The sequence below is a fragment of the Drosophila sechellia genome, chromosome 3R (genome assembly GCF_004382195.2).
Source record: "Drosophila sechellia strain sech25 chromosome 3R, ASM438219v1, whole genome shotgun sequence".
Taxonomy (NCBI): domain Eukaryota; kingdom Metazoa; phylum Arthropoda; class Insecta; order Diptera; family Drosophilidae; genus Drosophila; species Drosophila sechellia.
Window position 1 is genome coordinate 28,238,848 of NC_045952.1, and position 27,904 is coordinate 28,266,751.

General features: G+C 48.7%; 5 protein-coding genes across 7 annotated transcripts; 2 read left to right on the forward strand and 3 right to left on the reverse strand.

Annotated features, from left to right (window-relative positions):
* Window positions 1-22: 22 nt before the first annotated feature.
* Window positions 23-7,740, forward strand: LOC6612750. The gene is made up of 15 exons (XM_032720288.1): window positions 23-490; window positions 695-1,299; window positions 1,359-1,896; window positions 2,177-2,709; window positions 2,781-3,091; window positions 3,153-3,695; window positions 3,751-4,054; window positions 4,114-4,341; window positions 4,402-4,534; window positions 4,593-4,708; window positions 4,769-4,938; window positions 4,992-5,073; window positions 5,144-5,377; window positions 5,432-5,884; window positions 5,945-7,740. Exons 1-15 carry the CDS (start codon window positions 223-225, stop codon window positions 7,313-7,315), a joined length of 5,889 nt encoding a protein of 1,962 aa, XP_032576179.1. The 5' UTR covers window positions 23-222; the 3' UTR covers window positions 7,316-7,740.
* Window positions 7,741-7,800: 60 nt separating this feature from the next.
* Window positions 7,801-9,352, reverse strand: LOC6612751 (vacuolar protein sorting-associated protein 16B). The gene has a single exon (XM_002037218.2). The coding sequence runs from the start codon at window positions 9,291-9,293 to the stop codon at window positions 7,950-7,952; it is 1,344 nt and encodes a 447-aa protein (XP_002037254.1). The 5' UTR covers window positions 9,294-9,352; the 3' UTR covers window positions 7,801-7,949.
* Window positions 9,353-9,611: 259 nt separating this feature from the next.
* LOC6612752 (trypsin alpha-4) lies at window positions 9,612-10,689 on the reverse strand. The gene is made up of 2 exons (XM_032721560.1): window positions 10,228-10,689; window positions 9,612-10,176 (listed from the first exon to the last, which is right to left on the reverse strand). The coding sequence occupies exons 1-2, from the start codon at window positions 10,612-10,614 to the stop codon at window positions 9,802-9,804; spliced, it is 762 nt and encodes a 253-aa protein (XP_032577451.1). The 5' UTR covers window positions 10,615-10,689; the 3' UTR covers window positions 9,612-9,801.
* Window positions 10,690-12,031: 1,342 nt separating this feature from the next.
* Window positions 12,032-18,647, forward strand: LOC6612753. The gene is made up of 8 exons (XM_002037220.2): window positions 12,032-12,159; window positions 15,220-15,601; window positions 15,667-15,827; window positions 15,887-16,088; window positions 16,219-16,470; window positions 16,613-17,544; window positions 17,619-17,819; window positions 17,953-18,647. The coding sequence occupies exons 2-8, from the start codon at window positions 15,243-15,245 to the stop codon at window positions 18,063-18,065; spliced, it is 2,220 nt and encodes a 739-aa protein (XP_002037256.1). The 5' UTR covers window positions 12,032-12,159; window positions 15,220-15,242; the 3' UTR covers window positions 18,066-18,647.
* A 1,469-nt stretch (window positions 18,648-20,116) lies between these two features.
* On the reverse strand, window positions 20,117-27,759 carry LOC6612754 (autophagy-related protein 16). Of its 3 annotated transcripts, none has more exons than XM_032721118.1 (10): window positions 27,437-27,759; window positions 27,052-27,313; window positions 26,621-26,783; window positions 25,898-25,986; window positions 24,639-25,072; window positions 24,419-24,561; window positions 21,036-21,336; window positions 20,883-20,967; window positions 20,659-20,802; window positions 20,117-20,489 (listed from the first exon to the last, which is right to left on the reverse strand). In XM_032721118.1, the coding sequence occupies exons 1-10, from the start codon at window positions 27,534-27,536 to the stop codon at window positions 20,396-20,398; spliced, it is 1,815 nt and encodes a 604-aa protein (XP_032577009.1). In that variant the 5' UTR covers window positions 27,537-27,759; the 3' UTR covers window positions 20,117-20,395. The 3 variants fall into 3 exon arrangements, with proteins under 3 accessions (XP_032577009.1, XP_032577008.1, XP_032577010.1); XM_032721117.1 differs by having other exon boundaries at window positions 24,639-25,096; XM_032721119.1 differs by lacking the exons at window positions 26,621-26,783; window positions 27,052-27,313; window positions 27,437-27,759 and adding an exon at window positions 26,487-26,544 and having other exon boundaries at window positions 24,639-25,096.
* Between the last annotated feature and the right edge of the window lie 145 nt (window positions 27,760-27,904).

Sequence of the window (27,904 nt, forward strand, 5' to 3'; positions counted from 1 at the left end):
AAGGCCGCGCTATTCTGAAATTTATTCGTTGCCTCGAAAAAGCTGTGGAAATTGCGTTCCAGTTGGAAAGTCGTTGCGTGATCGGGTCGTTGCCAGACCGGCCTCAGGTCTCACGCGACCATCTCTAGTTTGTTTTCGTTCGGTTTGGAAAAGGCTCGTTCATATCGAACTGATTTTGTGAATTTAAAATTGGCTTCCCTCACGTCCGCCAATCCCCCCGAGATGTCGGGGCAGGCGGAGCTCAAGGAGCTGGGCATGTTCGAGCTGCGTCCGCTGATCACCAACATCAGCTGCAAGCTGTCCGCGGTGACAGCGGGGCTGGACGAAAAGCGCCAGTTCCTATGCCTCGTTTCTGAGGAAAACGAGATCCTGCTGCGCTACATCAGCGCCGCCTCCGGCCAGGAGGTGGTCAAGATGATATCCTGGTTCCGCAACCGCGTCATCCACGACGTCTGCTTCGATCCGGCGGGCGTTTGGCTGCTGGTGCTATGTAAGTTTCAGCGTACGAGAGGGCATGAGCACCACCCACTTTTTTGTGTTGGGTGGGTGGTTGCTGTGGTGGTGCTGCTAAAATTACTTTGCCCCCATGTGTGCGTGTGTGGTTATTGATTTTCTGCTGCCTCCCCTTTGTTTTGATTTAACGATCGAACGGAGCCCTTACTTAAACACCACTTATCCACTGCTCCATCAACAGGTTTTGACAACACACTGCACATCGTGCCCGCCCTGGCGTTGGTGGATAAGGCCCATGGACTGGCCGCCTGCTCGCTCTACAGCACCACTCAGGTCACCTCCTACATCATCCCCTTTGTGGGCCCCCACGAGTGTCCCAACTCCAAGAAGTGCCCCAATCACTCCACCGGTCTGGAAGAGTCCACGGCGGAGCCGGTTGATCAGTTGGCTGAGAACCTAGAGAAGGTCAGGTTGCAGGAGGGCGAGGAGGACGAGCCTCTTGGCCACGACCTGCCCGAGCACATGCTGATGCGAAACAGCGGAACTGAGGAAGCAGTGCAGCCACTGCCGCAGCAGCAGCAGCATGCGATCGATGCCACCGGCAATAGCCAGGTGATGGCAGCCTCCTTTATGGCGTCCAAGACCTGCCCCTTTCCCTTGTCCGTCGTCTGGTGGAAGACCAACAGCGGACAGAATAGGGCCATTATCGGCTACTCGGATGGCTCCATCTGCTTTGTGGGCCTGAGCCCCAACTGCCCCATGATTGCGAGCACTGCCATCGAAAACGGATCTGTGATGCGCCTGGTTATCTGCAAAGATAAAGCCTACGATGGCGTTATGCTGCTGGTAAGGATCTAACCTACTAATATTTTCCAGATGATAGAATATGGTTTACCGCCTTTCAGATAACTTCCTCCCTTAAGCAGCAGTACAAACTTCTGTTGGAGCAAAAGGCAATCAAGTACGTCTATCCCGGAGACAGTTCCCCGACAACCCGCGAGGGCGCCTGGCAGATCGTGATGTCCGTGCAGGAGAATCATCAGAGTGCGGCGACAGGCGCCCGACAAAGCAATAGTTCCGATCCGGCCTCGGACAGTAGCCAACTGGAAGAGGATGTGTTCGCGCCTCCGTCCAGCGATGATGTGGTATGCAGTGGTCCAGCAGCAGCCAGCTCAGACCCGTCCACTGCTCCGGCATCCGCAGAGGCAGCCACTGCAGACGTGCCTCCACCACCGGCGCCGCCTTCGTACAGTGAGGCAGTGGCCAGGCAATCCGGCGACCAAGGGGGCGTTCGCTTCCAGCAACAACAGCTGCCAGCGGGCAGCATGGATGGCATTCTGCCCGCCACGAGAGCCCGCCTGGCTTCGCTCAAGAGTCTGGGATCGAAGAAGCTGCAGGCCATCAAGATGCGACTCTCCGATCAGCGGCAAAAGTTCGATGAATGTGCGTAAGCTGATGTAACAAGATATTCGTTTTTCTACTCCCTTCTTTAACATATTATCTCGCCTACATTGTGTTTATATTTGTTAATTTAATGGCCGTTTTATTGTGTATTTTATATTTTTTATTGGTGTGCAGTTTTAAGAGAACTGTTGCATCTTTTGAAGCGTCGCTTGCGTGGTGAGTTTGCACAACTCTCACACTTGACAGACCAAGTAGAAACAGCTCTAGACTTGCAATCCTAGGTAATGGTTCCAAAAGTAATCCATCCCCTTTGTTCCAGTTATGCCGGACTCCACGATGGGCTCGTTTGCAATCATGGACTCGCCGTCGGTTACGCCGGAGCCCCTGGGCACCACCTCCGGATCCTTTTACAACATACAGAACTTGCGCAGCACCTTTCTGCTGAGTGCCCTGCACAGCAATAGCCACAGCTTGACCGTGCACAGCATCGACATCAGCCTGAAGCCGCTGTTCGTTTACAAGATACCCAAGCACACCCAGGAAATACTCATTAGCTCCAACATACTCTACGGCATACACTACGTGGACCTGCACTGTCGCAGCGATTCGGGTACCTTCACGGCGGCATCGTTGCAGGACGACCAGCTGGTCGCGAACACGGAAAAGGAGAACCGCGACGCGGACATTGAGAAGATGGATCAGGCGGATGTGAGTGCCCAGAAGAGCGATTCGACGAGCGCAACCACCACGGCCACCTCGAGCCTGGATCAAAGCGACATGCCCAGTACTGCCATCAATGCCGTGTCCGTGATCAGCAGCGCAATGGCCTCCCTGCATACCTCCGACGAAGATGTGAGTTCAAATCGCTTTCAAAGATCTGTACGAGTAAGAGTCCCTAATAAACACTCTTTTGGTTTCGGCAGCGCTTCAATAATCTGGCTCAGCTAGGTCTCTTCCGCTTCGAGAATGAAACTGTGCTGCACTTATATCAGATGGCACAGTATCGCAATCCCGCCGCCGAACCAGAGACGCTTACCAAAGAGGAGAAGGCCAAGGCTTTTGAGCTGAAGGATATCCACACGCCCATGGACTACATCCAATTCTACGAGACGGCGGATGTTAGCAGTGAGTTTTCTCTGCGCCAAATGGAGATTATGCAGTCCGAGTTTCCGAAAATTAACTACGATCCATGCTATGTGATCACCAATAAGAATGTCTACACCATACAGCTGAAGTAAGTTTTGAATTCGTGGCACGTTGAAAAACGCTTACTGAATTGGAAATACTTTTTGCAGAAAGGAGCCTTTCGAATTGTTCCTGGATGCTGCGTTGCAGAACGAGTTTAACCAGTGCCGCGACTTCTGCAACACCTTCGACCTCTCCTTCGAGCAGTGTATCGAGTTTGCCGGAGATTACCTGCTCAGGCGGAAGAAGATCACTCAGGCTCTGCTCACGTACAACAAAGCGCGGGTGAAACCGATACGCACAGCCTTGAAACTGGCCATGTATGGACACACCTACGCTCTAATGCAGCTGAGTGCTATGGCCCTGAAGTCCACATATCTGCTTCGCTCGCGGTACTTGGGTCATCCGCTACTCAAGGGTATTTTGGGAGACATTACGTATCGTCACTCGGAGGATGTCCGTGTGATCTTGCCAGAGAAACATGAGCAGGAGGATGTGATCAGCGGCGTCTTCTGTAGCGATTATCATTATGGCGTGGACGAGTCAATTAGCGCGCTTCAGATGTCGCCTTCTTCGCAGTTCCATTTGGCCAACTTGTTGCTCATCACGTTGGCCGAGAAGGCAGTGAACGATAAGAACTATATTCCGCTGTGGTAGGTGCATAAGAGCTTGCTGTTCGAACCCAGTGTAACTATTATTTTGTTGCAGGAACTTTCTGGTGACCAATAACAAATATCACACCAACATGACGAGCATTGTTCTCTGTCAGAGTGGACTCTTCTCGTCGGCCATTATACTGGCTAAGATACGGGGCGTATGCCTGGATACTTTCAATGCCCTGATCAGCGTGGTGGCACAGGAGTTTGGATGGTACAACGAGCTGAACGTCTGCCTGTACAACCTGAGCGAGAATATATTTTTGGAGACAATAACTTACTTGCCGCATATTTCCATGGATTACTTTGCTTTCATTCAGGAGAAGTTGCATCATATAAGACCGTGTGTGTTGGAGGTAAGGACCATTTTTCTATATCTTCCACAGTTTACTTACGTAAAACAACTATCTTTCAGCGCCTGTCAAAGCAACTGAATCCTTTTTCGCCCGCTCTGAGACCCATTGTGTCCCATAATAGTGACTGCTCCGTGTCAAACGATAACAATCCGCAGTTGTTTGAGTTCTGCAAGAGTCTAATTGAAACCTATCTGGCAGTGCTTATCCATATGGAATCCCAGCGAGTGAAGCATGACTCTATTGTAAATGCTTTATCGAATTTCCGTATCAACTATGAAGACAATCAGGCAAGTATTTAAGCCATATTCCAATCATTCCCCATATCTAATCTGATGGAAATCCTTTAGTTCGCCATTGAATCATCACGCTTCAAACCGATCTCAGCTGGTTGTGCCTACTGCGCCTGTGTTGTCGATGGTATCGCCTATTTCTGGGGTTCCAGCGGCATTCCCAGCTATTACAGTGCTCAGAAGTCCACGGGTTCGTTCGATGATCTATAAATATTCAGTTGGTATCTATTAAAACCTTTTTTTTTCAGAGCCGCCTGAGCCCGCGCACGCCGTAAAAAGTCTAGATCTCCTCTCCCAGCTCAATTTGCAGGTGCACGCTATCAAGTGCGGTCGTCAGCACACACTTATTCTGACTAATAATGGCGTAGGTTTTTCAAACACGATACCCAATGGCCTCTGCATTAACTGACTGTGCTATTTGCAGCTCTATTCCCTGGGAAACAATAACCTTTGCCAACTGGGCATAGGGCGCCACATGCAGATGGCCTTGCAGCCGATGCTGGTGACGGCATTGGACAGCATGAACATAACGATGCTCGAGGCGGGACAATATCATAATGCGGCTGTGGCCGATGGGAAGCTCTATATGTGGGGGTGAGTGAAGAAACCCTGCCTAGTGAACTTTGTTGTTAATGGTCCACTTGCAGATGGGGCATCTATGGGCAGCTTGGACAGGGAAGCTGCGAGAATATAGCTACTCCACAACTAGTCAGTTTTTTCAAATTTAAGGTGCGTCATTTAATCCACATGCACTACTTTGTAGTATTGCTACATTGATACATGCTTCTCAATGTTGCAGAAAATTTTACAAATATCGCTAGGGCATGCGCACACCTTGGTGCTGTGTGGAGCACCCAACAGCCACATGGAGGCTAACCACTGCGGCAACGAGCTCTTCGTGTTCGGCTCCAATCACTTTGGCCAGCTGGGCACCGGCAATAGTGACCATGGCGACACCAAGACGAACCTGCCTGTGCGCCTGGAAGTGGGCGGCTGCAGCCTAAGACTGATACACACCAAATTTTTTACCAATGTAAGTTCAGCAAATAGAAGTCGGATCCCAGCTACATTCTTACATTCCCCACAGTTAGCTGTAGACGAACAGGATCGTCTGTTCACTTGGGGAAGCTCGCCGCAGGCCTTGCGCCTGGCCAATCAGATCAAGCGGCGTGCCAATGCCAAGCAGAAAATGGAGGAGAATCAGCAGCGGGAGCTGTTGAGCAAGCAACTGGAGGCTACCCTGCTGCCGGCACCCCATCCGAGCACCAGCACTCTGGTGGAGCCCACCACATCCTATGCGGCGGTGGTGGCCGGATCCACTCCGAAGTCCAGCGCCAGCGACACCAAAGATTGCCAGGACGTGCAGAACGATGCTGCGCCATCAGACGCTACGGAAACAATTGCACCGGCGTCTGCAAAAGCGGCGCCACCACCAGTGCCCGTGGCTTCTCCGCCAGTTCTTGTCCCAGAACCGGATCCCACGGAGCACCTGACGCCCCATCTAGTGGACACCAGCGAGGTGGCAGGACGAATCCTGCAGGTAATTTAAGACAGAGTGCAGCCATGGCTTGCTTTTTAATTTGTAATCTCCTTTTTATAGATCTCCAGTGGTTTGTTCCACTTCTGCCTGATCTCGTCCAGCTGCACGCTATACACGTGGGGCAAGAACCTGGAACACCAACTCGGCACCGAGGACAAAGATCGAAGGGCGGTGCTTAAGCCCTCGCCCATCGACAGCATTGAGCGTCCGATGTACGTAGACTGTGGCTCGGATTTCACGCTGGTCATGACCACCGATCACATTGTGCGTGCCTTCGGCGGCAACTCGAACGGTCAGTGCGGTCGGGACTTGGGGCCTAGTATAGAGAGGATGCGTCAGAGGGTGGTGTGCCTTCCCGCGACCAAGCGACTGGTGCGATTCGAGAGCCAGTGCGTGGAAGTACCGGTGGAGATCAATCTGCCGAGACCGCGCATTCGACTAGACCAGGATCCGGTCAGATACCTTAAGGTTATGCCACCATATCAGCCGCATTTCTTGCAGCCGGCAAACATTAGCTTCGATCAGCACTGCTCGGTGGGCACTCCGAACTACAAGAGCAGCACGGAGCACGCGGCCACCGGTCAGGACTCGGACGACATGCTGAGTAGCCTCGAAAACCTGAGTCAGAACGATGCCAGCTTCTCTTACAATGCTCCTGTGCTGGGCGACGCCCACAGTTCGTTGGACATGGACTACACACCCGAGGAGCAGAGCTACGTGCCGCTGCCAGAACAGGCAGTTGGATCTGGAATGCCCGCGAATGCAGAGCAGTTGCTGGGCCGCGACGATGACGACGGCAGCACCTACACGCAGAGCACCGAGGAAATGGGGGAGTCGTCGCTGCAGCAGCTGCGCCACTACATTCACTACTGTCTGTACGCCTTTCACGGATTGTATAATCCCGACAAGATTGGCGAGTGCGCCCGTCCAAATCGCAACGAGTACCGCATACGTATCTGCATGCTCAACTTTCGCTTCGTGGAGGCCTTCCGGCTGTGCCTGCAAAGCTGTGGTTCCGCCCAGCGCACCCTCAAGTTGTTTGAGTACTTCAGCAAGGACACGGGCTATGTGCCGCTGAGGAGAACCGACCTAAAGCACCTCATCTACCACCTGTGTCTGCACTTCCTGGAACGAAAGTTCGATATGCTGGAGTGCGAGCGGTTCTTTATGGGCGATCTGGATTACTATCTGCTGGAGCTGGCCTACGTGTTCTACTTCAACAACAACAACTCGACGCTGGAGCAGAATCTCAACCAGAAGTTCAAGCAGCTCATCGCGGCCGCGGACAGCAATCAAGCGGCCACGTCCGCCGGCCAGGAGCTCGAGCAGCTGCAGGACACCGATGTCATATTCGATAGCTTTACGGTCAAGTTCAAGACGATCCTGTGCCAGCGCCTGCTCAGCTACTCGGACTGCGAGGCTGCCAATTAGCAGTGGCTGGGCCCTGGAGCTTCGTTTCCGGTTCAGATCCTGGATCCCCTCAAATTTCGTTCGACACGCATCAGTTGAGGGCCCGTCTGTCTTGTTTAATATGTTTCGTTATGAGTTCTGACCTAGAACCGGGGACAGCTCCCAGCACACAACCCCCAGACTCCCAGATTCCCGGACTCCCCATCTCCCAGAACCCATCTTCCCTTACATTTTTACGCGTAACTATATATATATATATACCATAATTGTTGTTTGCGGTTATTTATACATCAAATGCTTTTTACAGCGCTGTTATTTAAACGAAATATTTAAGACAAACAAATTGTTTAAAGAATCCAATTTTTGTAACGCTTTGTTTGCCATTGGCCACGCCTGCTTTTATTTGTTTACTCAATAAACTACACAAAATCTGAGACCGAAGGAAAGTAATCCAAAACTGCTCATCGAACAGATCAACGGAGGCTGCAGGATATACACATGAAACATACAAATGATACAAATTTTTGTTTTTTATTCGATATTCAGCTTGTGATTTGCAATTATTTAATAAAACCAGAGTAGTAGTAATATAATTATATACACATATAAATGATTAACAGTAAAATACGTTTATACAAGTAAAAGCGAGTCGATTCTACAACTTGAGCTTGATGTTGTCCGTGGTCCAGCGCTTGCTCTGCAGGCTTTTCAAAGCATTCTCGCAGTAGAACTGCTCCTCGGATCGCTCAGGCAGGGTGTCCTTGAGCTGCTGCAGCTCCTGCTGCTGCTTCAACCCGGCCATGGCATCTATGACCGCCTTGATGCACTTCACCCGCTGGGCCAGCGCCAGTTTCTCCACACTGTTGCCCATCTTGGAGAGGAATAACTGGAGGACGGTCGACGGTGCCTGAAGCTCGTACAGCCGGAGAACGGCCAGCGTTAGATCGAAGCTGATGTGAAACTGTTTGGTCTTCAGCGGATGCCAACTGGGCACCCGCTCGAATATGCACTCCAGATCCGCATAAGCCTGTGCCTGCGCTCGTTCATTGAGCGCCGTCCACTCGTACTGGGCCGGGGATATTTGCTGGTCAGCGGCAAAGCGCTGAGGTGACACTGGTTTCAGCATATCCTGCTCTTTCCAATTGCTGTTCACCTGGCAGCAGGCATAGAGCACTTCCACTGGAGTGGGCTGATTCCGAAGCAGCTTGCCGAGCGCGCTATCCTTCTCCATTAGCTGCTGCATCTTGAGGGCAGCGTGAAAAACCTGCTCGTAGAGAGGTATCACACCCACTCCCGCTGTGGCATAGGCATCCACCAAAAGCTGGAGGTGTTTCTTTCTGGTGCTCGCATCTCCGGAAGCGAGCGCTGCCTGAAACTGCTTAAGAGCCGCCTCCTGGTGGCGTCCAAATAGCTGCAGTACCTCAATATGGCCTGCTAGGTCGCCGCTTTCCTTCAGGTAACTCAGATACTGATCCAAGGCCTTGGGCCTCTCCCTCAGAATGCCATGAAACTGCGTGGTATTCAGAGTTCTCTTGAGGAAGAGCAACACTGTAATGACGGCATGACCACCACCTTGTGCCATCAGGGTGTCCAGCAGCTGCTGCTTCTCATGCAGCGACTTGAACATCTCCAAAGGCGCAGTCTTTCCCTGCAGCAACTTCTGTGCAGTGGCTTCCAGGTTGGGGCTGTACAGGGTGCTCTGCAGCTGGCGGCGCAGCAGCTTGAGCTCCTCCTCCGGCGAGACGCCCTTGGGCAGGACCCTGTCGTCCAGCGCCTGTTCCTGCAGCACCAGTTTCAATGCCTCCTCGCTCAGAATGGATTTGATCGACAGATTCAGGGCGACACTGTTGTTGAAGCTGGCCTCCGAAATGGTGTCGTCGGCGAGGATGCCATTGCTAGCCAGATCCGGGGCGAGGTCCACCTCGTCCTCGTCGTCGAAGCTGAACGCTGCGCGAGAGGATCGGTTCCAATAGCTTTCGCTGTCCAATTGCAGGTCCATTGTTATTATTCGTTATCAATTGTTATGTTTTATTTTGTTACTACCAGTGTGGCTGCGCTAATGAATCTACCGTTTAGTGCATATACATGGTCGCACTATTTTCGGCTATTCAAATATTTAAAAATAGTTTTAGTGAAATCCGTTATGAAAAAGCTGTTGATTGCTTATAATCTGCGTTGAATCAAACGATTGACACACAAAATAAAGCAATTTAGAATTTAGAACTTCTTCCTAAATTGGCTAGAAACGGGAACGCATTTGATTTGTGCAATAAACTAGCAACGGCTAATTCAGCAGCACATCAAGTTTCATCATAAACTCTTTTCGCTTTCTTTTATTCATAAATTGGCTTTTAATGAACCTAAAAGTTTTTATTATTGTGTACGAGATTAAATGCGCGTAGATTTTTTCACTTTAAGCGAGAAAGCATTTACTTGCACATTTTTATGCGTCTTTCATGGGTGCCAACTGCTAAAATAGTGAAACTGCTCGAATCAAGTACGTTGCATTACTTTGACTTATTCAAGACCTGGTCTAGCCAGGGATACAAGGCATCGAGGCGGGAGTAAACGCCCGGCTTGTCCGCCAGGGCGCACCCCACTCCCCACGACACGATCCCCACCAGCTGCTCCCTCACCGACAAGGGTCCACCGGAGTCCATCTGGCAGGCATCTGTGCCGCCCTTGAGGTAGCCCGCACAGAGCATGCGATCCGTCACAGTTTTACCAAGTAGGTTCCTGCAGGCGGTCTGATTCACGATCGGCACTCGGGCATATCTCAGTCTGTCCGAGGGAGGACCATTCATGGACTTGAATCCCCAGCCGGCAATGGTGGCATAGGTGCCGTCGGCTACTCTCTCGGGATTTATGGGAATGGCCTTAACCTACAGAGCAAATTGTTGAACTAACTCATCTTAGCTGAGAGTATTTCAAACCTTTCTAGATAGCGTTAGGTTCTTGGTCAACCTGATGACACCGATGTCATAGTCCATGGTCTTGGGATTGAACTTCTCGTGGGTTTGCAGGTCAGCGACCGAGAACAGTTCCCCATCTTTCCGGTAGCGCGACGTTCCGCCGACCTTAACTTTCAGCAGGCGATGCGGGACTCCGGTTAGACAATGGGCAGCCGTTAGGATGGTGTGGTTATTTATTATGGAGCCGCCACAATGGTGGATGCCGTACAGTTGGATGGACACTATGTACGGAATGTTGGCGATATCGGCTGGGAAGCCACCGACTATGCGTGGATCTGGGCGACTCTCCAGAGATAGACACCCAGAAGCCTGGAGGAGAAGCAATTGCCACCATAACTTGTACATCATTCGCAGTTAAACGGAGAAAGAATCGCTTTAGAGTAGGAATGTGCGGTCTTTGGATCGCAACTTAAGTACGGAAGAACGTGAAAAATAATGAGAAAAAGCATTTCAATAAGTGCCCATTACTTTGTAATTAGGAAGAGGTTTCGTTTATCTCGCAACTGTCTTGAAAAGAAGATTTCAGCTTCGCCGACAGACAGAATATATATGTAACTAAACTCCGTTCGTGCCGTCAGTTATTAAGAGACGGACTAATTGAAGTTCAAAATAGTTCAAATGCCAGGAAAGAATGGACTTATGGATCAAATTAGGGTATACTTGGTAGCTTGAGGTGCTCCAAGGGTAAGTGGCCTCGCATCTGCCATGAATCATCTTTCAATAACTAGGGCTTTCTTTGGTCCGATTCTTCTCGCTGTTTAAAAATGTATATCTCTTCAATAGCATTAATGGCCAAATCTGGCCTCCACTCATCTATTATTTGCCCAATTTGTTATCAAAGCACGACCCGTTTCTCGGCGAACGGACTCTCGGCAACTGATTTGCATTGGCTTGACCCATAAATTTGGAAATCAAACACCGTTTGATGGGCAATTCTAGCGCTGGTCTGGCATACTGGCATATCCACGTCGAAAGCGCTGTCCCCGCCAATAACGTGGGCTATTCGAGATCGGCAGATATCACTGATCTCCAGCCAGTGGGATGGGAATGGGGGATGGGGGCTAGTCGAAATGGAGTAAAAGTAAACACCGAACCTAAGCCCACACAAATTGTTATGGTGGATTTGGCCTAAGCCGATTAGGCTAGAATGGGAGAAAATGGGTGACGAGCGATTTCACGCGGCACCTGCGTACGTACCTTCCTCACTCCCAACTCCTCACTTCTCATTAGTGAAAGTGAAAAATAGTAAAAGCGCAAGCGACAGTTATAAGCCAAAACCCATTGTTACGCGTGGCTTTTCTGGCGGCCCTGGGCGCTAACAGGCCCATAAGAAAATTATTCGAGGAGCCATAATGCCAACTTTATATGTTACCAATGTTAGGAACAGGCCCAAAGAGAGCCGAAGAGCGCAGACAGGTGCACATTGTTCTCGATCGTTGACCGCAATCACCATGGTTGCATCCCCAACACGTTCGAGTTCGGAGTGTAGAGATCCCGCCACAGGTGATACCTCACCATCACCATCGCCATCACCAAGCACGAGTGTGTTTACCATGCTAACAATTTCTTTCTGTTTGAGGTTCTCTCGGCAGCGAGCATCATCCACATCCATCGCCCCGAGACTTTCTTTTGCAAGAATTCCACTTCCACGACGAACTGTGTCCCGCTCTCTCGCGCCTTCTCTCTTTCTTCGCCAGCCAAGCTGCTCCCAGAACTTCTTTATCTAATTTTTATAACAAGTCACTCGGCGGCGTGGAAGACTTCAGTTCTGCGGCGACCATCGAATGGTCAAGTTCGGTGCTCCCTTGTTCCCACTGCGAAAGATCTTGGGCTGCGAAAGTGTTTTGTGACTAGGCTGAAATTCGGGAAAGACTCAGGCAACTTGTTAATTAGGTAATTGTTTGGCGATATGGATATGGATATGACTATGAATATGGACATTGAAACGAAGAAGTTGGGATGCCTCACATCATGAGTAATGATGTGGGAACAGAGCTGCGCTTCTTCCACCTCCGATCGAACCGCTACTCAGCAGATGCAGACCCGATGCACCGACTGAGGAATAACTAAGAAAAATCTGAACAAAAAACGTTAACCGGTTTACTTAAACGGCAGTGATCGGACTGACGGATGACTATGCCTAAGCCAGCGTTGAAAAACGGAGACAATCATTCTGAAAAAGTGAACTGCAAAAACGCAGCAAGCTGAGAAAAACTGTGCAGAATGCAAAAGACTCAAAAGACTGCAGCCCCAGTTACATATACGTTCTTCGCGATTCTTCGCCACTCCTCACAATTCTTCAAGGTTCTGCAGCCAGTCTGTGGCTTCCGTCAAAACATTAGGACGTCCGTCATGGAATGGGATTTCCCCACCGACGGATGCCTACTTCTTGGCCAAATTCTGAGATACTCACGCATATTGGCAGAAATCTCAGAGTCAGTGAATCCTAAGAGCTGGAAATTAGCACAGTAGTTCGTTAGCGGTCCCGTGATTATCCCACGAATCCCAAATTGGCCACATTCGAAGTTTCGGCAAATGGAAAATTAATCTAACAGTGTGATACCTGCCGTTAAAATTTTGGCAGGCTTTAGTCACCGGAGAAATGAAGTCATTAACACATTCAGAATGGTGAAAGTTTTCACCTTTGGCGCGGTCCCTCTCGAAGATCGGATTTCTATTGACGCTTGGCAGATCGTTTAATTACATCATGCACCTGGAATTGGGCTGAATGTGAATGGAGCCGAAGTCGGTCAGAAGGGGTGTAGACGCTCTTCGACATAAAAAAAGCCCAAAAGCGCTGTAAGGTCGCAGAAACAAAGGCAGTTAAATAAAAGAAAAAGTTCGAAAGTGCTAAACAGTTAACAAGTGCTGATTGGCCCAAAACAGTGAACCCAAAAGCGTTATTGTGATGTGTGATTGATTGATCTAGATAGTAGTAGCATATGCACAAAGCGGCATATTGAAGAGAAGTATTCTTTACACTTAGTTATTGTTATAAAAAGTCTGTTTCTGCAAGGTGGATTCATCTAATCTCGCCCTACCTTTGTTACCAATTTGAAAGTACCATGCAGACTATGATGACTAACCCATTTCTCTAGTTAGAAAAGAGGAGTTCCAAGGTCCCTACTCTTACTGCCCATCCACGCATAGTTGGCCTATCCCCCATTTTCCTTTTTGTAGACTTCGCAGTAGCCGAAACCCACTGTGGTTGGGAGAACGCTTAGTGGGGCCCCGCATTCTTGGCCCCGCAGAAACTACGAGCATTTAACAGTAATTTGGGCAATAAACGACTGTTCGCACTAATCGATTGTGATCAGCGACACAGTTAGGCGGCGCTGTTTCCTTGGGGTGTTCATGTCGATGCCCCATACCCACTGGATACCGGTTGGGTTTCGGTTTCGGTTTGGGATTGGGATTGGGATTGGGTTGGGGCTCGACCTGATCGCTGCGGGCGCAGCACCCATACCCATCTAGCTATGTAGCCATGTAGCCATGTACATGCATGTGTCTATGGTCGGCAGAAACAGCTTTTGACGATAATCATTGACCCAATTCTTCTGCCGCTTTCTACAAGATTTTTGTACAATAACATGGTCATGGACTCGTTATAATGCAGCTTCCTGAGTGGCCATTCTTTACATGGCACTGCCGAATGCCGATTGCCGAACGCTGTATGGTCATGTGCACCGGACCCCGACATATTCGTATTCATGCCATTCCGGGCCAGAATCCACGGAGGAAAGGAAAAACATAAAGCAGAATTCAAAAGTCTTTCAAGCATTTTATCTCTAATTAAGTACGGCTCGTTTTGAACGCTGCAGGGTTTATGAATCATGAATCACCCGGGTGAATTAACGGTACGTTTCTAAATATCATCTCGAAAGAATGGAGCAGCTCGGTTTTGGGTGGAACGTCGGAACGTCGCCACAGCGGATTAGTGTGTCTGGTGCGTCGGCAGTCATGCGTTTCCTACATACCAGCTATCCGAATCCGTATGCCATCCTATCCGTATTTATTACCCACCGATGTTTCTGCACACATGGGTATTCATGAGAACTCTGATGGAATAACTGTGCAGCTAGCCAGCTTGGAACTATGTACATATTTCTCTTAATACAGTTATCATGGTAATAAGTCATGCTTCAAGTGGGTTCCTAACGAGATACTCGCCAATGGCAATTACGCGGCTCGAAAGCCAAATGTATTCCCTTTCGTAATAATATTCTTTTCTATAATTGAATTGTTGTCCCGCCTCGCAAGTATTTGTATTAATAATTTTCCAAATTGTCCATTCCTTACGGGTTCCTATTGGCCCATGTTCCTTCAGTTCCTGAGGTTCCTTCGGGTTCCTGAGGTTCTGGCGAAACAAGTTCTACATGGTACTTGGCGAAAAATTAGAGCTCATGACCCCTTGATGGTCTCCCCAGCGCAACCGTCAATCATAAGCGATGCCCATTAACTTGGCTGTTGCGCAAGAGTTTAGCTCAGCGGACCAGAAAAAATCAGGGGATCGCGAATAGTGGCGAATCTGGTGAATAGTGCACGGGGTCATCGACGTGAGCTCCGTTTCCCCAACGGAATGGATCCGATCCGACGGTATAGAATGGAGTGGAGTGGAGTGGAGTGGAGTAACTGGCCGTGATATTGTTTCTGCGACTTCGTAATTCGCGTTACGCCTTATGGCAAACAAATTAATTTGAGGAGATTGAGTCAGTGCGCCTGCGTAGTCAATTTGGCGCGCTTTATAAATAAAGCTTAGCGTTATGCCTTACGATTATGGGCCAGTACAATGTTTGCTTATTTAAGATGTTCTATAAACAGGTATAGGCCCATTTGCAGTTATTGGTTCAGAACTCAGGGGGTTTGGAAAGTTTGAGGATAGATAAAGTATCTTAAGTAACAGCCCTCGCACCTCGTATCTTTAGATACTCAGCAGCCACTTGTTTCTTGCAGGCCCAGTGATAGATACTCTAAAGATGGCCAAGATAAACCTACTGCGACACCTCTTCCTGGCCCTAATGCTGTACAGTGCGGCCACGGCCAAGGAGCACCTGCGAATCCGACGACAGGCCGCGGAATCGGTGACTGCCGCTGCTCCGAATGCCAGTAAGGTGATTGAAGACAAGACGGAGTGGCCCGGCGCCAAGGAAGCCGCCACCGAAATCAATAGGACTGAGAGGCCCGCGGAAAACGTGGAGACCCGCAACTCGGGCTTCGACTTGCCGGCCGCCTCGGATTCGTCCAGCTCGCTGGGCTCCGAGGAGGATAGCATCTACTACGACAATGCTCCCGTGGACTGCAATCCCGAGCTGGTGGGCTTTGAAATTGTGACAGGGTAAGTGTAGACGGGTGCTTGCTACCCTACCGTAATGGCTGCTCAACTGACAAGTCCTTCGCCAGATACGTCTTCTCGGCGCCCGAGAAGCTGATGGACTCGCAGCCGGGCACGCTAATGCTCACTGATTGCTTGGACACCTGTAGGAAGAACAAAACCTGCCAGTCAGTGAACTACGAGACCGGGCTTTGCGTGCTCTTCTCGGCACATGCTGATCAATTACCGGGTAAGCTACTTACGCCGCTAAACAAACCAGCTCGCGACTTAATCACAATCATTACGAAGGTGCCCTGACAAAGTCGCAGTTCCCCGTATTCACTATCTATGCCCAAAAATCATGCCTGTCCGTGAAGCCCTGCTCCCGAGCCTGGTACGTCGATCGTGTTCAGAACTACAAGCTCAAGGCGGAAGTTAAGCGTACCGTGTCGGTGGCGTCAAGACGCGAGTGCTTTGAACTCTGCCTCGGCGAGAACGACTTCACATGCAGGTAGGTGTAGCTCCCAGCAGTACAGTCCGAACACCCGAACTCCACCCTCAACAAAGTCAAGTGAAGCAGAAAACTCCAACCCCCAACCCGAACCGATTATTCCATATTCAACTATGTATGTCCCCTGCAGATCTGCCAACTACGATCGCACCTCGGGAGCTTGCGAGCTGAGCGAGATGGATCGCCTGACTCTGGCCGGCTCCCAGGCCTTCCAGGTGAACGAAGGGTCGGATTACCTTGAAAATCACTGTGTCGATGAACCCAACAAGCTCTGCGAATTCAAACGTCTACCTGGTCGCATACTGAAGACGGTGGACTCGGTTTACCAAGAAGTCAGCAGCATTGACGAGTGCCGGGAACTGTGCCTCAACTCGCCATATAGGTCAGTAACAGGTCCAATTATAAGCAGCTCTCCCTGATCCCGGGGGATTTCAGGGGAGTAGCCCCTTTGGGTCTGCCAATTAGACTATTTGATTGAAGGCGATATCATATCACACCATCCTTGCCATTTCCATCCAACTCAGGTGCCACTCGTACGACTACAACGACACGGGTGACATGGTGTGCAGATTATCCCATCACAGTCGTGCCACCTTGACGGATGTGCAGGAGCCCTTCCTGGAGGTGCCCGAGGCGTCGACCTATGAACTGACTTCCTGCTACAATGTGACCATCGAGTGCGGCGGCGGGGACATGCTGGCACGCATCCGCACCTCCAAGCTCTTCAACGGCAAGGTGTACGCCAAGGGATCGCCCAAGTCCTGCTCGGTGGACGTGAAGAGCGCGCTGGACTTCGAGCTGCGCATGAACTACCACGATCTGGAGTGCAATGTGCGCCAGAGCACCGCCGGGCGCTATGTGAACGATATAATTATCCAGCACCACGACATGATTGTGACATCCTCTGATCTGGGCCTGGCCTTGGCCTGTCAGTACGACCTGACCAACAAGTCGGTGAGCAATGGCGTCGACCTGGATGTGCGCGGCGACATCATGCCGGCCCTGTCCGAGGAGGTAATTGTGGAGTCGCCCAACGTCATCATGCGGATTACCTCGCGCGACGGCTCGGACATGATGCGCTCGGCCGAGGTGGGCGACCCGCTGGCCCTCAAGTTCGAGATCGTCGACGAGCAGAGCCCCTACGAGATCTTCATTCGGGAGCTGGTGGCCATGGATGGCGTGGATAACTCGGAAATTACCTTAATCGATTCGAATGGCTGCCCGACCGACCACTTCATAATGGGTCCCATTTACAAGGGATCGGTTTCCGGCAAGATGCTGCTCTCCAACTTCGATGCCTTCAAGTTCCCCTCCAGCGAGGTGGTCCAGTTCCGCGCCTTGGTCACGCCCTGCATGCCCAGCTGCGAGCCCGTCCAGTGCGAGCAGGAGGACACCAGCGGCGAGTTCAGGTCCTTGTTGTCCTACGGTCGGAAACGCAGATCGCTCAACACCACAGGTGAGATCACAGATCATCTGAGAGTCTCATCCATCTTCTCTTGCTATAACTTTCCACAACCTGTTCGCACACAGATGATCATCCGAGGCCACGTCGCGACATCGACACTTCAAAGAAGTCCGCCCCCAGCGACATGCTGCTGGTTCAGTCCATTCAGATTACGGATAAGTTCGGATTCAAGCAAGATAAGCAGGAAAGCGGAGACTTTTACGACAGCAACGAGACCACATTCACTGCCAACGAGGAGGGTCACGGATTCTGCGTTAACGCCATTGGTAAGCTTTAAGCACTTGCTGGCTGGTCATAAACCGCGTCTTAAAGAACCACTTTGCCAGCTGGCAGATGACCGGATTAGTGGCCTAATATACTAATAACCACTATGCTCTCTCACTCTCTCCTCGTCACTAGGTCTTATCACGGCTGCCACCATTTTCCTGCTGACCCAGCTGGCCGTGATCGCGATCTGGACGTACTGCTACCAGCGCCGCCAGAAGCTGCAGCCGTACCAGCACTCCTACTAAGCAACTTCATATGCCCATTAATCTACATAGACGTCTAAGCTTCACAAGGTGCAATCAACATTTACGAATATTCACGAATATCCATCCGAATATTCACGAATATCCGAATATCCGAATACCCGTCGTCCTGATACAACATCCGCTATATTTGCCTTATCTAGTCAGTGCACGATTTTAGAGAAAATGAAATGAAAACGAGATTCAAATCTGCGTGTCTTGCTCGGTGGAATTCAGATTGCTTGCATGGCAGCCACGGCGTTTTGGGTTTGAGTACTCCCCCAACGGATCACGTTCCCTACTTGCAAAGGAAGTTCGACAGCCCGTGGGTTCCTTGAACTCCTTTTGCGACTTCGGAAGTCGACTGGTTGACATTTGTAAAAACTAATGCATATTACATTACCCTTCGAACAAACCACCATAACTCCCCCCTCCCCCTCTTTCCTGTATCGAATGCGACTAGCCTAGTTAAGCACTATAATTTATTGCATATCAGTGACAGCAGCTTGCTGTTTGCATTTCCCCTCTAATTGTACGGAACGAACTCATCTTATTATTATTAATAAACTTAAGATTTTTAATGAACTGCCCACGCTGTGTGCTTATTTCGGGGTGAGGTGCGCTTCGTCACTAGTGAAATGAACCAAATGAACAAACTGCTTATGCAGTAAACATATCTGAAATTTGGCTTTCATATATGGAAATCGACTTTCTATCGGTGGAACAAAAGGGGAAACATTATCATTTTGATTGTCTGCATCTGGAGCAGCATATGAATGGATGGAATGGGAATGGATGAGCTGGTCTGATCTCGGAGTCTAGCAGCCATTTACCCACGCATAACGAATTGTGCGAATCGCAGGCAGTGGAATGCAGACACCTGCGAATTATTATTTATACCTCGATGGCACTGAGAATGCATCCAACTGTAAACGCGAGTCGAGGGCTTCCAGGAACATGCTCACTTAGAGTCGCCCAAAATGCACGAGTCCCGATCCTCGGCGCAGAGGCCAGTCAGGGAAGCCAGCGATTCACTTTTCGATGTGGGCAGAAGGTCCAAATGTCGTGCTTGTTTTCTCAACTTTTCCCAGCAACTCGACGCGTCCCGTCTTCATTATGGAGTTGTGTGGAGTGTGGAGTGCGGAGTATGGAGTATGGAGTATGCATGATGTACACCTGTACGAAGATCCATACAGCAGCTGTACAAGTATCGTTAGGCTGAGCGCTTGTGTGAATCATGCAAATAAATGCACCCTCAGCAGAACAGGAAACAGGCTTCGTGCAGATTTGTATCTTTATCTGCTGGAGGAGCGCTCTCGCATACGGGAAAGTGACTCCTGTCCAAGTCCGAACGTCTGCCCGTCACTCTAGTCGGCTGGGCTGGATGGGCTGGCTCCTCCAGGCGACTGGATGCCTCTCCTCACAATTAATTTACTTGGCAATGCGCCTTCAACGACACTACCTCGAGTGGTGGCAGTACTTGGGAGCGCCACGAGATTCCAGATCGCTGGCGGTACTTAACGCCAAGCTGTAGTTGTTTTTCAGGCATAATCTGGAAAGATTCTTAATTAAGGCATGCATGCAAGGCGATAAAAATGAATGTACGTTAGATTTGTAATGATGGTGCCGTGGCCATTTTCCTCGCTCAATTAGAGATTCCCCAGTGTCGATTGTGCTCCGTCAGCACACGAAATAATTGGATGTGTTTTCTGCTGGCACACCAATGGCACACCACAGTGGAGATCAGCACAGCTCCAAAACAGCAGCATTCGTGCCGAGAATTGATCACATATATAGTTATGCAGAAATTAAAATGCATCACGTTCGAAGGATGCATAAGACTTTTTCTGGCTGAGCATTATTGTCTGAAATCGGCGCGGTCTCCGGTCTCCTCTGCAGCTTTATGGCCAAAAGACAGGTGGTGCAGCAGGAAGAGCACATACGACGAGTACTGTCGCTTGAGGCAACTGGTTTCCGTGCAGCCAAGAGCTGCTATGAAGGCCACTCAGCGGAATTATTGGGTTGCCCCAATTTAATTTCTATTCAGAGGCGAGTCATTTGCTTAGATTGCTCGTATATGCAACCCAATATGCATGTGTGTTTATTTTTACAATAGGAAAACATGTACTTAGACTAACACTATATGAATTGATACAATTTGCATACTATATCCGATTCACGTATAAATAAAATAATCAAGTAAGGTTGTTAAAACGTCGACCGAATTTACTATGTACAGCAGATTGCAGCACTGCTCTGACTTCTTAAGCGTTTCAGTTTCGGAATTGGATTGCATCCGACTGACTCGAGTGACGTGTATGGCAACATTAGGACTATGACTCCGAGTAGATGGTGCAGCGCTTGTTCTTTCCCACGGAGGCCAGCAGGTTGTTGTTGGGACTCCAACTGACCGCGTTTACGGCGGTGCTGTTAAATGGGAGCAGAGATCGTAGCATTCAAGGATTAATCGCAATTAAGCCAACAAGGATGGGCCGAGCACTCGGCCATAATGAAGTAAGCACTTCACCTGGATGCTATGGCCAGGCCAACCAAGCCAACAAGGCCCGCCAGGCATCACTAAACTTTTACTACCCACCTGTGTCCCTTGAGTGTGGCTTCCAGGAACCCATTCACATTCCAAATGTATATAGCGCCATCCGCCGATCCACAAGCGATCTTCAGGCCGCTCGAGTTGAAAGAAGCTCGAGCAAAATCACAGCTGATCTTAAAGTGTTCGTTTCTATGGGTGATTGCAATGGTGAAAAAATGTGTATAAAGTTATATAAAGGCAATATGACTGGCTGGCTGGCGCACACTTACGTAAACGTGGATATAACTTGGTTCTTGCGTAAATCTAACAGTTTAATAGTATCGTCTCTTACAGAGCATATGAGGTAATTGCAATCTGTGGAATTAACATGTTGTAGTAGGGATTAGGATGGCATGCCAGATCAGCTAGCACTCAGCACTCGCCTTTTGACAAATCCAGGGAGGTGATCTTGGCCGGCATTAAGACGTCGTCCGCCTGCTTCTCGGTGCGTATGTCCCAGAACCGGATCTTCTTATCGTAGTGCCCACTGATGATCGTTGATCCGAGGCTGTCGGTGGTGACGAGATCATTGCAGCTGGAACCGGCGAACTTCGTCTCTATGCAGGCGATGCTGCGCAGATCCCAGATCTTCAGAGTGCGATCGTGGCTACCGGTCACCACTTTGATGGGCTCCTGGACGTACTTGGCGGCCATTACCTTGCCGCTGTGACCCGTCAGCGTGTGCTTCAATGGCGGAGAGGTCGAGACGAACAGTTAGTGCGGAGTTACGTTATAGGGCAGGCATTACAGAGAGATCCCGACCCAGCATCTTGGCGGGCAGCGAAAGAACCATTAAATGAGTAACTCGGGCCAGCAGACCGCCCGCCAACACCTCTGCGGGCATACCCTCTCTTCACCTGGAAACCGGCTAATTAGCCGGGCCAAGTATCTTTCACTAGAACGCGGCGTGCAATTAAAAAGTGTCCACAGACATTAAAGCGACCACAGACATTTAATTACGGCGTTATAAACCAGGATCTAAAAACACCACGCATAACTGCCGCGGAAAATTCATTGACGTAGGTCGTCGCATGGTGGGACATATTTCGAAGTGCCACTCCGTTATCTTGGAGCCACCTGAACCCGTGTCATTGACACTGTGGAGCGCGGATTCTCGCTTTGAGAACTGTAAACCGCCGATAAAAAGACTTCCTGCGTATCAGCGAAATTGTTGATTTATGACATTCGGCGGAAGCTGCATGCAGCTACATACATAAATCTGATATTTGAAATACTTTGGCGCTGGGAAGAGCACTATAAATCGCAGCAGCTGGCAACCAATGGCTGCCGAGCCCTTTGAAGACATTTGAAGGCAGCCGCTAAACCTATTAAATAAATAATAAAAGTCTTTTACTAATTGCTTGGTAAAAGCCGTTCCATGGCGCTGCCCTTATAGGTGCAGTCGCTCGCTCTTTCTCTCGGCCAGCAGCCCAGCCAGCGAAGAGCATCCGAGTCCGATTCTCGACCGGCAACCGGTCAAGTCGAACGGTCAATGTACGCGCCGTGTGATCGCTGGGATCGCGAACCAGTGCCTCCACCTCGCAGCGGCGGTGGCTCAAACATGTTTGACCGTAGCTTGCGGCCGAGAAGTGGAGAGTTCGAGAGCGAAGAATTGGATGGCAAGAGCGTCTTTGGCGCGAGCAAAGAGCCCAGTCGAGCTCATCTTAGCCGGTTTGCAGCTAATAACCTGGATTGAAACGTTCTCTTAAAACGTCTTATTTGAGGTGCCTGGCCAGCGGTTGATTTGGCTTCGAAAACGTGTTGTCCGCAAACCGGTGAGTTTGAAACCGAACTGCAGGCTACTCCGCATTTGATCGGAATGCTTGCGTGGTGGCAAAGGTGGAAATGTCCTCTTTTCCAAGCCATAAACTAGCAAAACATTTCCAATGCATGACTTATGGCCGTAGTCTAATGCAACAGCAGCAGCATAAATCACAGCAACACCTGTGAGCAGCTGAACGAGCGATTGATTCAATTGGATTAATGTCCAATCAAATTAAGTCTTTTAAGCCCCAAAACTGATTGCCATTCGACCCGAATTTGCTGAATGTCTGATGTTCTTAGTTTCAAACATGGCTAATTAATAGATATAAATATTGCTTCCGAGTTGGAAAACATTTTGAATACATCGTTGGCATAAACAGCTAACTTGCTATATTGTTTACAAGGCATATCGATCGATGTAAACAAGCGATCACATTATTTTGGCTAATATATTCCGACTTATGATTGATTGAGTTATGCAAATCGCTTTCGCATCTTTCAGCAGCAGGTGCTACGCGCTGATTAATGGAATATCGCCCGCATAAACTTCCGGCGATTACGGTGTGTGAATCGCAAAAAGTGGCTAATATTAATGATGATAATCAGTTGGCCATTTCGGTTTGATCGCATTGTGGCCAGAGGCCGTACAAGACAGTGTGCTCATTTCAATGCTGCAGATCGGCGGCGCTATTCTTCAGTTACAGTTTTTCCAGTTGTGCGCAAAAGAACCGTTTAAATGTCAATCCAGAAATACCAGTTAGAAGCGAAGAGTCGGTGTATCACACGGATGGGGATGGGGATGGGGATCGGGTTGGGGATCCGCTGGGGGGATCGGGATGCAGCTGGAGCTGGAGCTGTAGCTGGCGGAGAAAAGCAGGAAGAACCGCACTTGTATGTTCATTCGCATGTTGACGATGTGCAGCATAAATGGATGAAGTTGCGGATCTGGCCTGACCAGGCGAGAGATGAACCTTGGGCCAGCAAAGATTATTCCACTGCAATTCAGGCCAACTGCCAACTGCCAATGGCCAATGGACAGTTTCCCCGCGTGGCACTCAAAGACAACTCTTATTTATGACCGCCAATTGAAATCGATTCGTGCGATAAACGCACTTAAATGTTGCAATATGGGTAGCAAGAACTGGGTAGACCACTTAGGCTCCAATTAACAATCGCTTATTTCTTAATTTTAAGTTCACTTAGCGCGCTGAAACTCAGTGGCTGAAAGAATTCTCTTCCAGCAGTTACCATTAAATTTCTACGAAATCTTGCCCAGGCATGAAACCATTTCTCCAATCCTTCCCAAGATGAACCTCACGGGTCCACCACCTCGGTACACATACGAGTATATCATAGTTGAAGTGCTGTATTTATTTATTTTGTTTGCCATCCGCGTCTCTGTAATGTTTACTTGTTTGCCTTTCGCCTTTTTCCGAGCTAGAAAGCGGCAAACATGCAAAATTTATTTATAAACATTGACATTGCTATGAATGTGTGGCTATATGTATGTGCGTTCCAACTTGAGTAAACAAAACGGCGAAACGAGAACCATCACGAGGGCTGAGAAATTCTTTATAAATCAAGGCATCAAAGAAGTCGGTTTCTTAATCTGCTTAGCGCAGCCAGGGAGGAAAATGAAAGTCTTGTTATGACCATTCTGGAGCACACTCATCGCGGGAACGAGAATTGCTTCTTAAAATTATTATTCCCCATGTTTATTATATACAGAAGTTAAAAACCTAATGCCTCGTGGAATTGAATGGGGTAGACGAGTGAGTTAGTACAAAAGTTCAGCCTGCAATCGCGTCCACAAATCGCACACTTATGTTATCATTGAAAATATCTGGCGTCTAGACTGGATGACGAAAGTGGAAAGTGTTTTCCCTCCTATATGATTTTATAAAATGCGTTTTGGTTTTGTGGGTATAGAACAAGTGGCGGGAGGGTAGTATAATTTATTTTTCTATTCAAATTAGAGTGTTTAAGCAAAGGTTTTACTCACTCTTAAGCGATTGTCCATCACTGTCCATACTCTGGCTCCGTAGTCATTGGAGGTGCCCAGGATGTAGGCGCCTGTCGAATCGAAATCTACGGAGTTAATCCCAGCACTGCTACCGCTTAGAACTGCACGTGGTTCGGTGGAATCTAAAAAGGCACCATTCCAAATATATGCAATATGATTATTTATGGGTGTAATAAACAACGTGCGACTGCTGACTCACTTTTCCCAATGTCCCAAAGTTTGACTTTGCGATCAGCGCCACCAGTGGCCACCATGCGCTCCACGGGACTCCAGCGCACCGCGTGCGACTCGTTCTCGTGGGCCTCGAACTTCATGAGGATCTTGGTGGGATTGGCCTGGCCCAGGTAGCCCGTGGCCTTCAGGGTGTCGATGGAAGCCCGCGAGTTCTCGGCGATCTCGCCTGCTGTAAAACGAGCGCTAATATATTCATTATCATCGAGACCTATGGCCTCCATGGCGCCATTTATCGCGGCCTCGTCGAAGTCCTCGTCGCCGATGAGGCCGCCAACGAACTGGGCGGGACTGGAGTTGCGCTGCGAGGATGCGGCGCCGGGCGAGGAGGCGGCGTTGCTGGACGAGCTGGGCTCACGGACCGCGTCTTCGAGGTCACGTTTCAGTTTAGCCGAACGTTTCCTGAAAATTGACGGCAGTCTTTTTCTAGATATGTTTAAAAACGGTTATACATTTATATTAAACCAAATAAAAGGAGCAAATCAGAATGAGTGACAAAGTCGATTAGATTCGTCTAAATGGTCCGTTCTACTCCTTGGCGACTTGTTAAGTGGTTAGTAAGACATATGTATGTAGGTCAATATTGATTACATGCATTCGTGTAGTTTCCGTAAACCTTTGCGATTTGGTAGTTCCCGTGCTCCGTATTTTTCGGTTAACTTGTTTGCATGACGTTGGGTGGGTGGGCAATAAGTGGTTTATTAACACAACTGGGTGGGTGATCAGCGGTCGGGTGGATGGGCACTGCAATCTCTAATGGGGAGTTAAGATAATAACCTAGTATACATGCCCTGGAACTCAACGAAGCTACGAAGCATTCTCATGTTCCCTGATTAATTAAATATTTTGACATTTACGGAATTAAATCTTCCTTCCTTCTAAGTAGTAATGACTTAAAATATTCTTTCAAACGATTCTGTTCGTAGTTCTTAATGATTTATGTGCCTGGTGAAACATTAAAGCAAAAAGCTGCCTAATCCACAGAGACTCCGTTTATATGGTGTGTATTTGTCAATGGTTTACATGGAATTTTTATCACTCTTTTATAAGCATTAGATAAGCTGCGCGATTAACCATTTTATGTGTATCTGCGTACCTAGTACCTATCTATCTAGTTACGAAAATGCATTTATATACATGAACATTAATGATCGAAGAGATAAGTAATATAAGTTATGTTTTTCATGATAATGGGATCACAATGGTATCATACTGAATGGAACGTACCTAATTATGCTCTCGTTTTCCTCGTTCAACTTGTCGGCATCCTTTGACTTGTATTGCATAAGTCGCTCCAGTAGACGCCGATTTTCATCCTGTGAATTGCAAGAGAACGAAAAGCTTTTTAGTAGACGCTTTTTCATATTTGGGATATATGCAAATCTCTGGCGCCGTCGTGTTTTTCGTGTTTTCCGCGTTGAACGCTAATGTGCTACTGGATCGAAATCGGAAAGATAGCAAGCTTTTCGCGTCTGCAGATGACGAGGCATAGCGATTCGAGCCATCTGCAATGTATTTATCGAACCGACCCCATACCGTAGAAATAGACTTGCTCAATGGGACTCGGAAGCCTCGATAAGTACCAATAAAATGATATTCTATACGCTATTTTGAATAAACAGTTTTGAGGACTTAATTAGCGATCAATGAGTAACACACAGTTGATCAGCAAAAAATACCCTTGGGATTTGTCTATTGTTGTGGTATAAGTGCTTTTAAATGGCCCATGGCCCCAGCAAAATAGAAAAGATAGCGAATAGCGAATCTCCCGTCATTTCATTGGGTCACTGACTTAAGTAGGAATACTTCAACTTACAAAAATTTAATTTACTTTCCCAATTTATACGCTACGAAGAATTTACTTTGTGTACTGCTCATAGACAAATGAAACAAAGCCGTTCTGGTTCAGTAGGAATAAAGTGTTAATAATCAATAATCCGGACAACTTACTTGCACTCCCCTCAACTTTTCCTCGAGGGAGCTAAATGCCAATTGAAGCGCCGTATGTTCGTCCAGCATGGTGTTGTTCAGCTTCTTGAGTTCCTCCAAACTCGAGTGAAGTAGCTGCACCTCCGCGCGCAATCGGTTGTTGTTCGTTTGCTGTTCGACGAGGCTAAAATAAATATATGTATTAGTAGGCATTTTCATTTGTAATCTCGCCGAGATTAAGGTTTATGCTCCAAATAATTAGTCATTCTCTACGCTGCAGAATTATAATTTAAAATTGTAAATCAAGGGTGCGATAAACAACTGGTTGTATGGGCTATTAAAATCACAAAAGGCTTTTTCTCAGTTCTGTTCAGTAAATCGTCATTCTATGTACCATTTGTTTTTAAAACTTTTTTGGCGTATTCAAAATGAGAAACAGCCTGGACAGATACCTGTGCTCCTTCTCGGAAATGATGATCCTCTGCTGCTCAACCTTCTGGTTGAGGTCCACAATCATCTGGGAGTTCTCGCCCTTGCGCTTGTGTAGCTCTGTGAGCTCCTCCTGCTGGCTGAGCAGCTTCTTTTCGAGGGTGGCGATGGCCACGTTGGAGCCGGTGCCACCTGTTGACACAGCGCTGCGGAGCTGCTCGTTTTCGACGGAGATCTTCAGGTTGTCCGCCTTCAGCTGCGCCACATGGTCAATCAGTCGGTTGTCTGCAAGAGATGCGGGCAATTAATGCGTGTGACCATGAAGTTCTGAGTCTATTCGGATCGGAGGTTAACTGGTGCGATGTGGGGCCAGCCAACTGTGACTTCGCTGGCGACCCAGATACTTACTTTGCTCGATGATCTCCTTGAAGTTGTCGCACTCCTTGCGATTCCGCTCGCGTAAGCGCCGCACGACGTGCGCTCGCCACACATGCTCCTCCGTAGACATGTTTTTATTGGGTTTCTGCCCGGAATTTCTGGGTGCTCCGTACTGGGGACTCCGGACTCTTGGCTTGGGTTCTCCTTGCTTGCAGGATTCGTGGCGACACCTTGGCGTGGTCGCCTGTTCGCATCGCAGGGGGTGTGGCACGGGCGCTATAAGGCGGCTGCGCTTATTCGCATAATTGTTTTTAACCAAATATGATTATTGTTGTTCAGCTGTTCATATTAGTGATGTCACGGCACATCGATGCATCGATGATATTGGCGATATTTATCGAAGTGACATCGGCTTCGAATAAAAATGATTTTATGTATAAAAATGTAGCTGAAAATTATGCGTTATCTGTTGTTGTAAGGCGCTCGAATATATTTGTA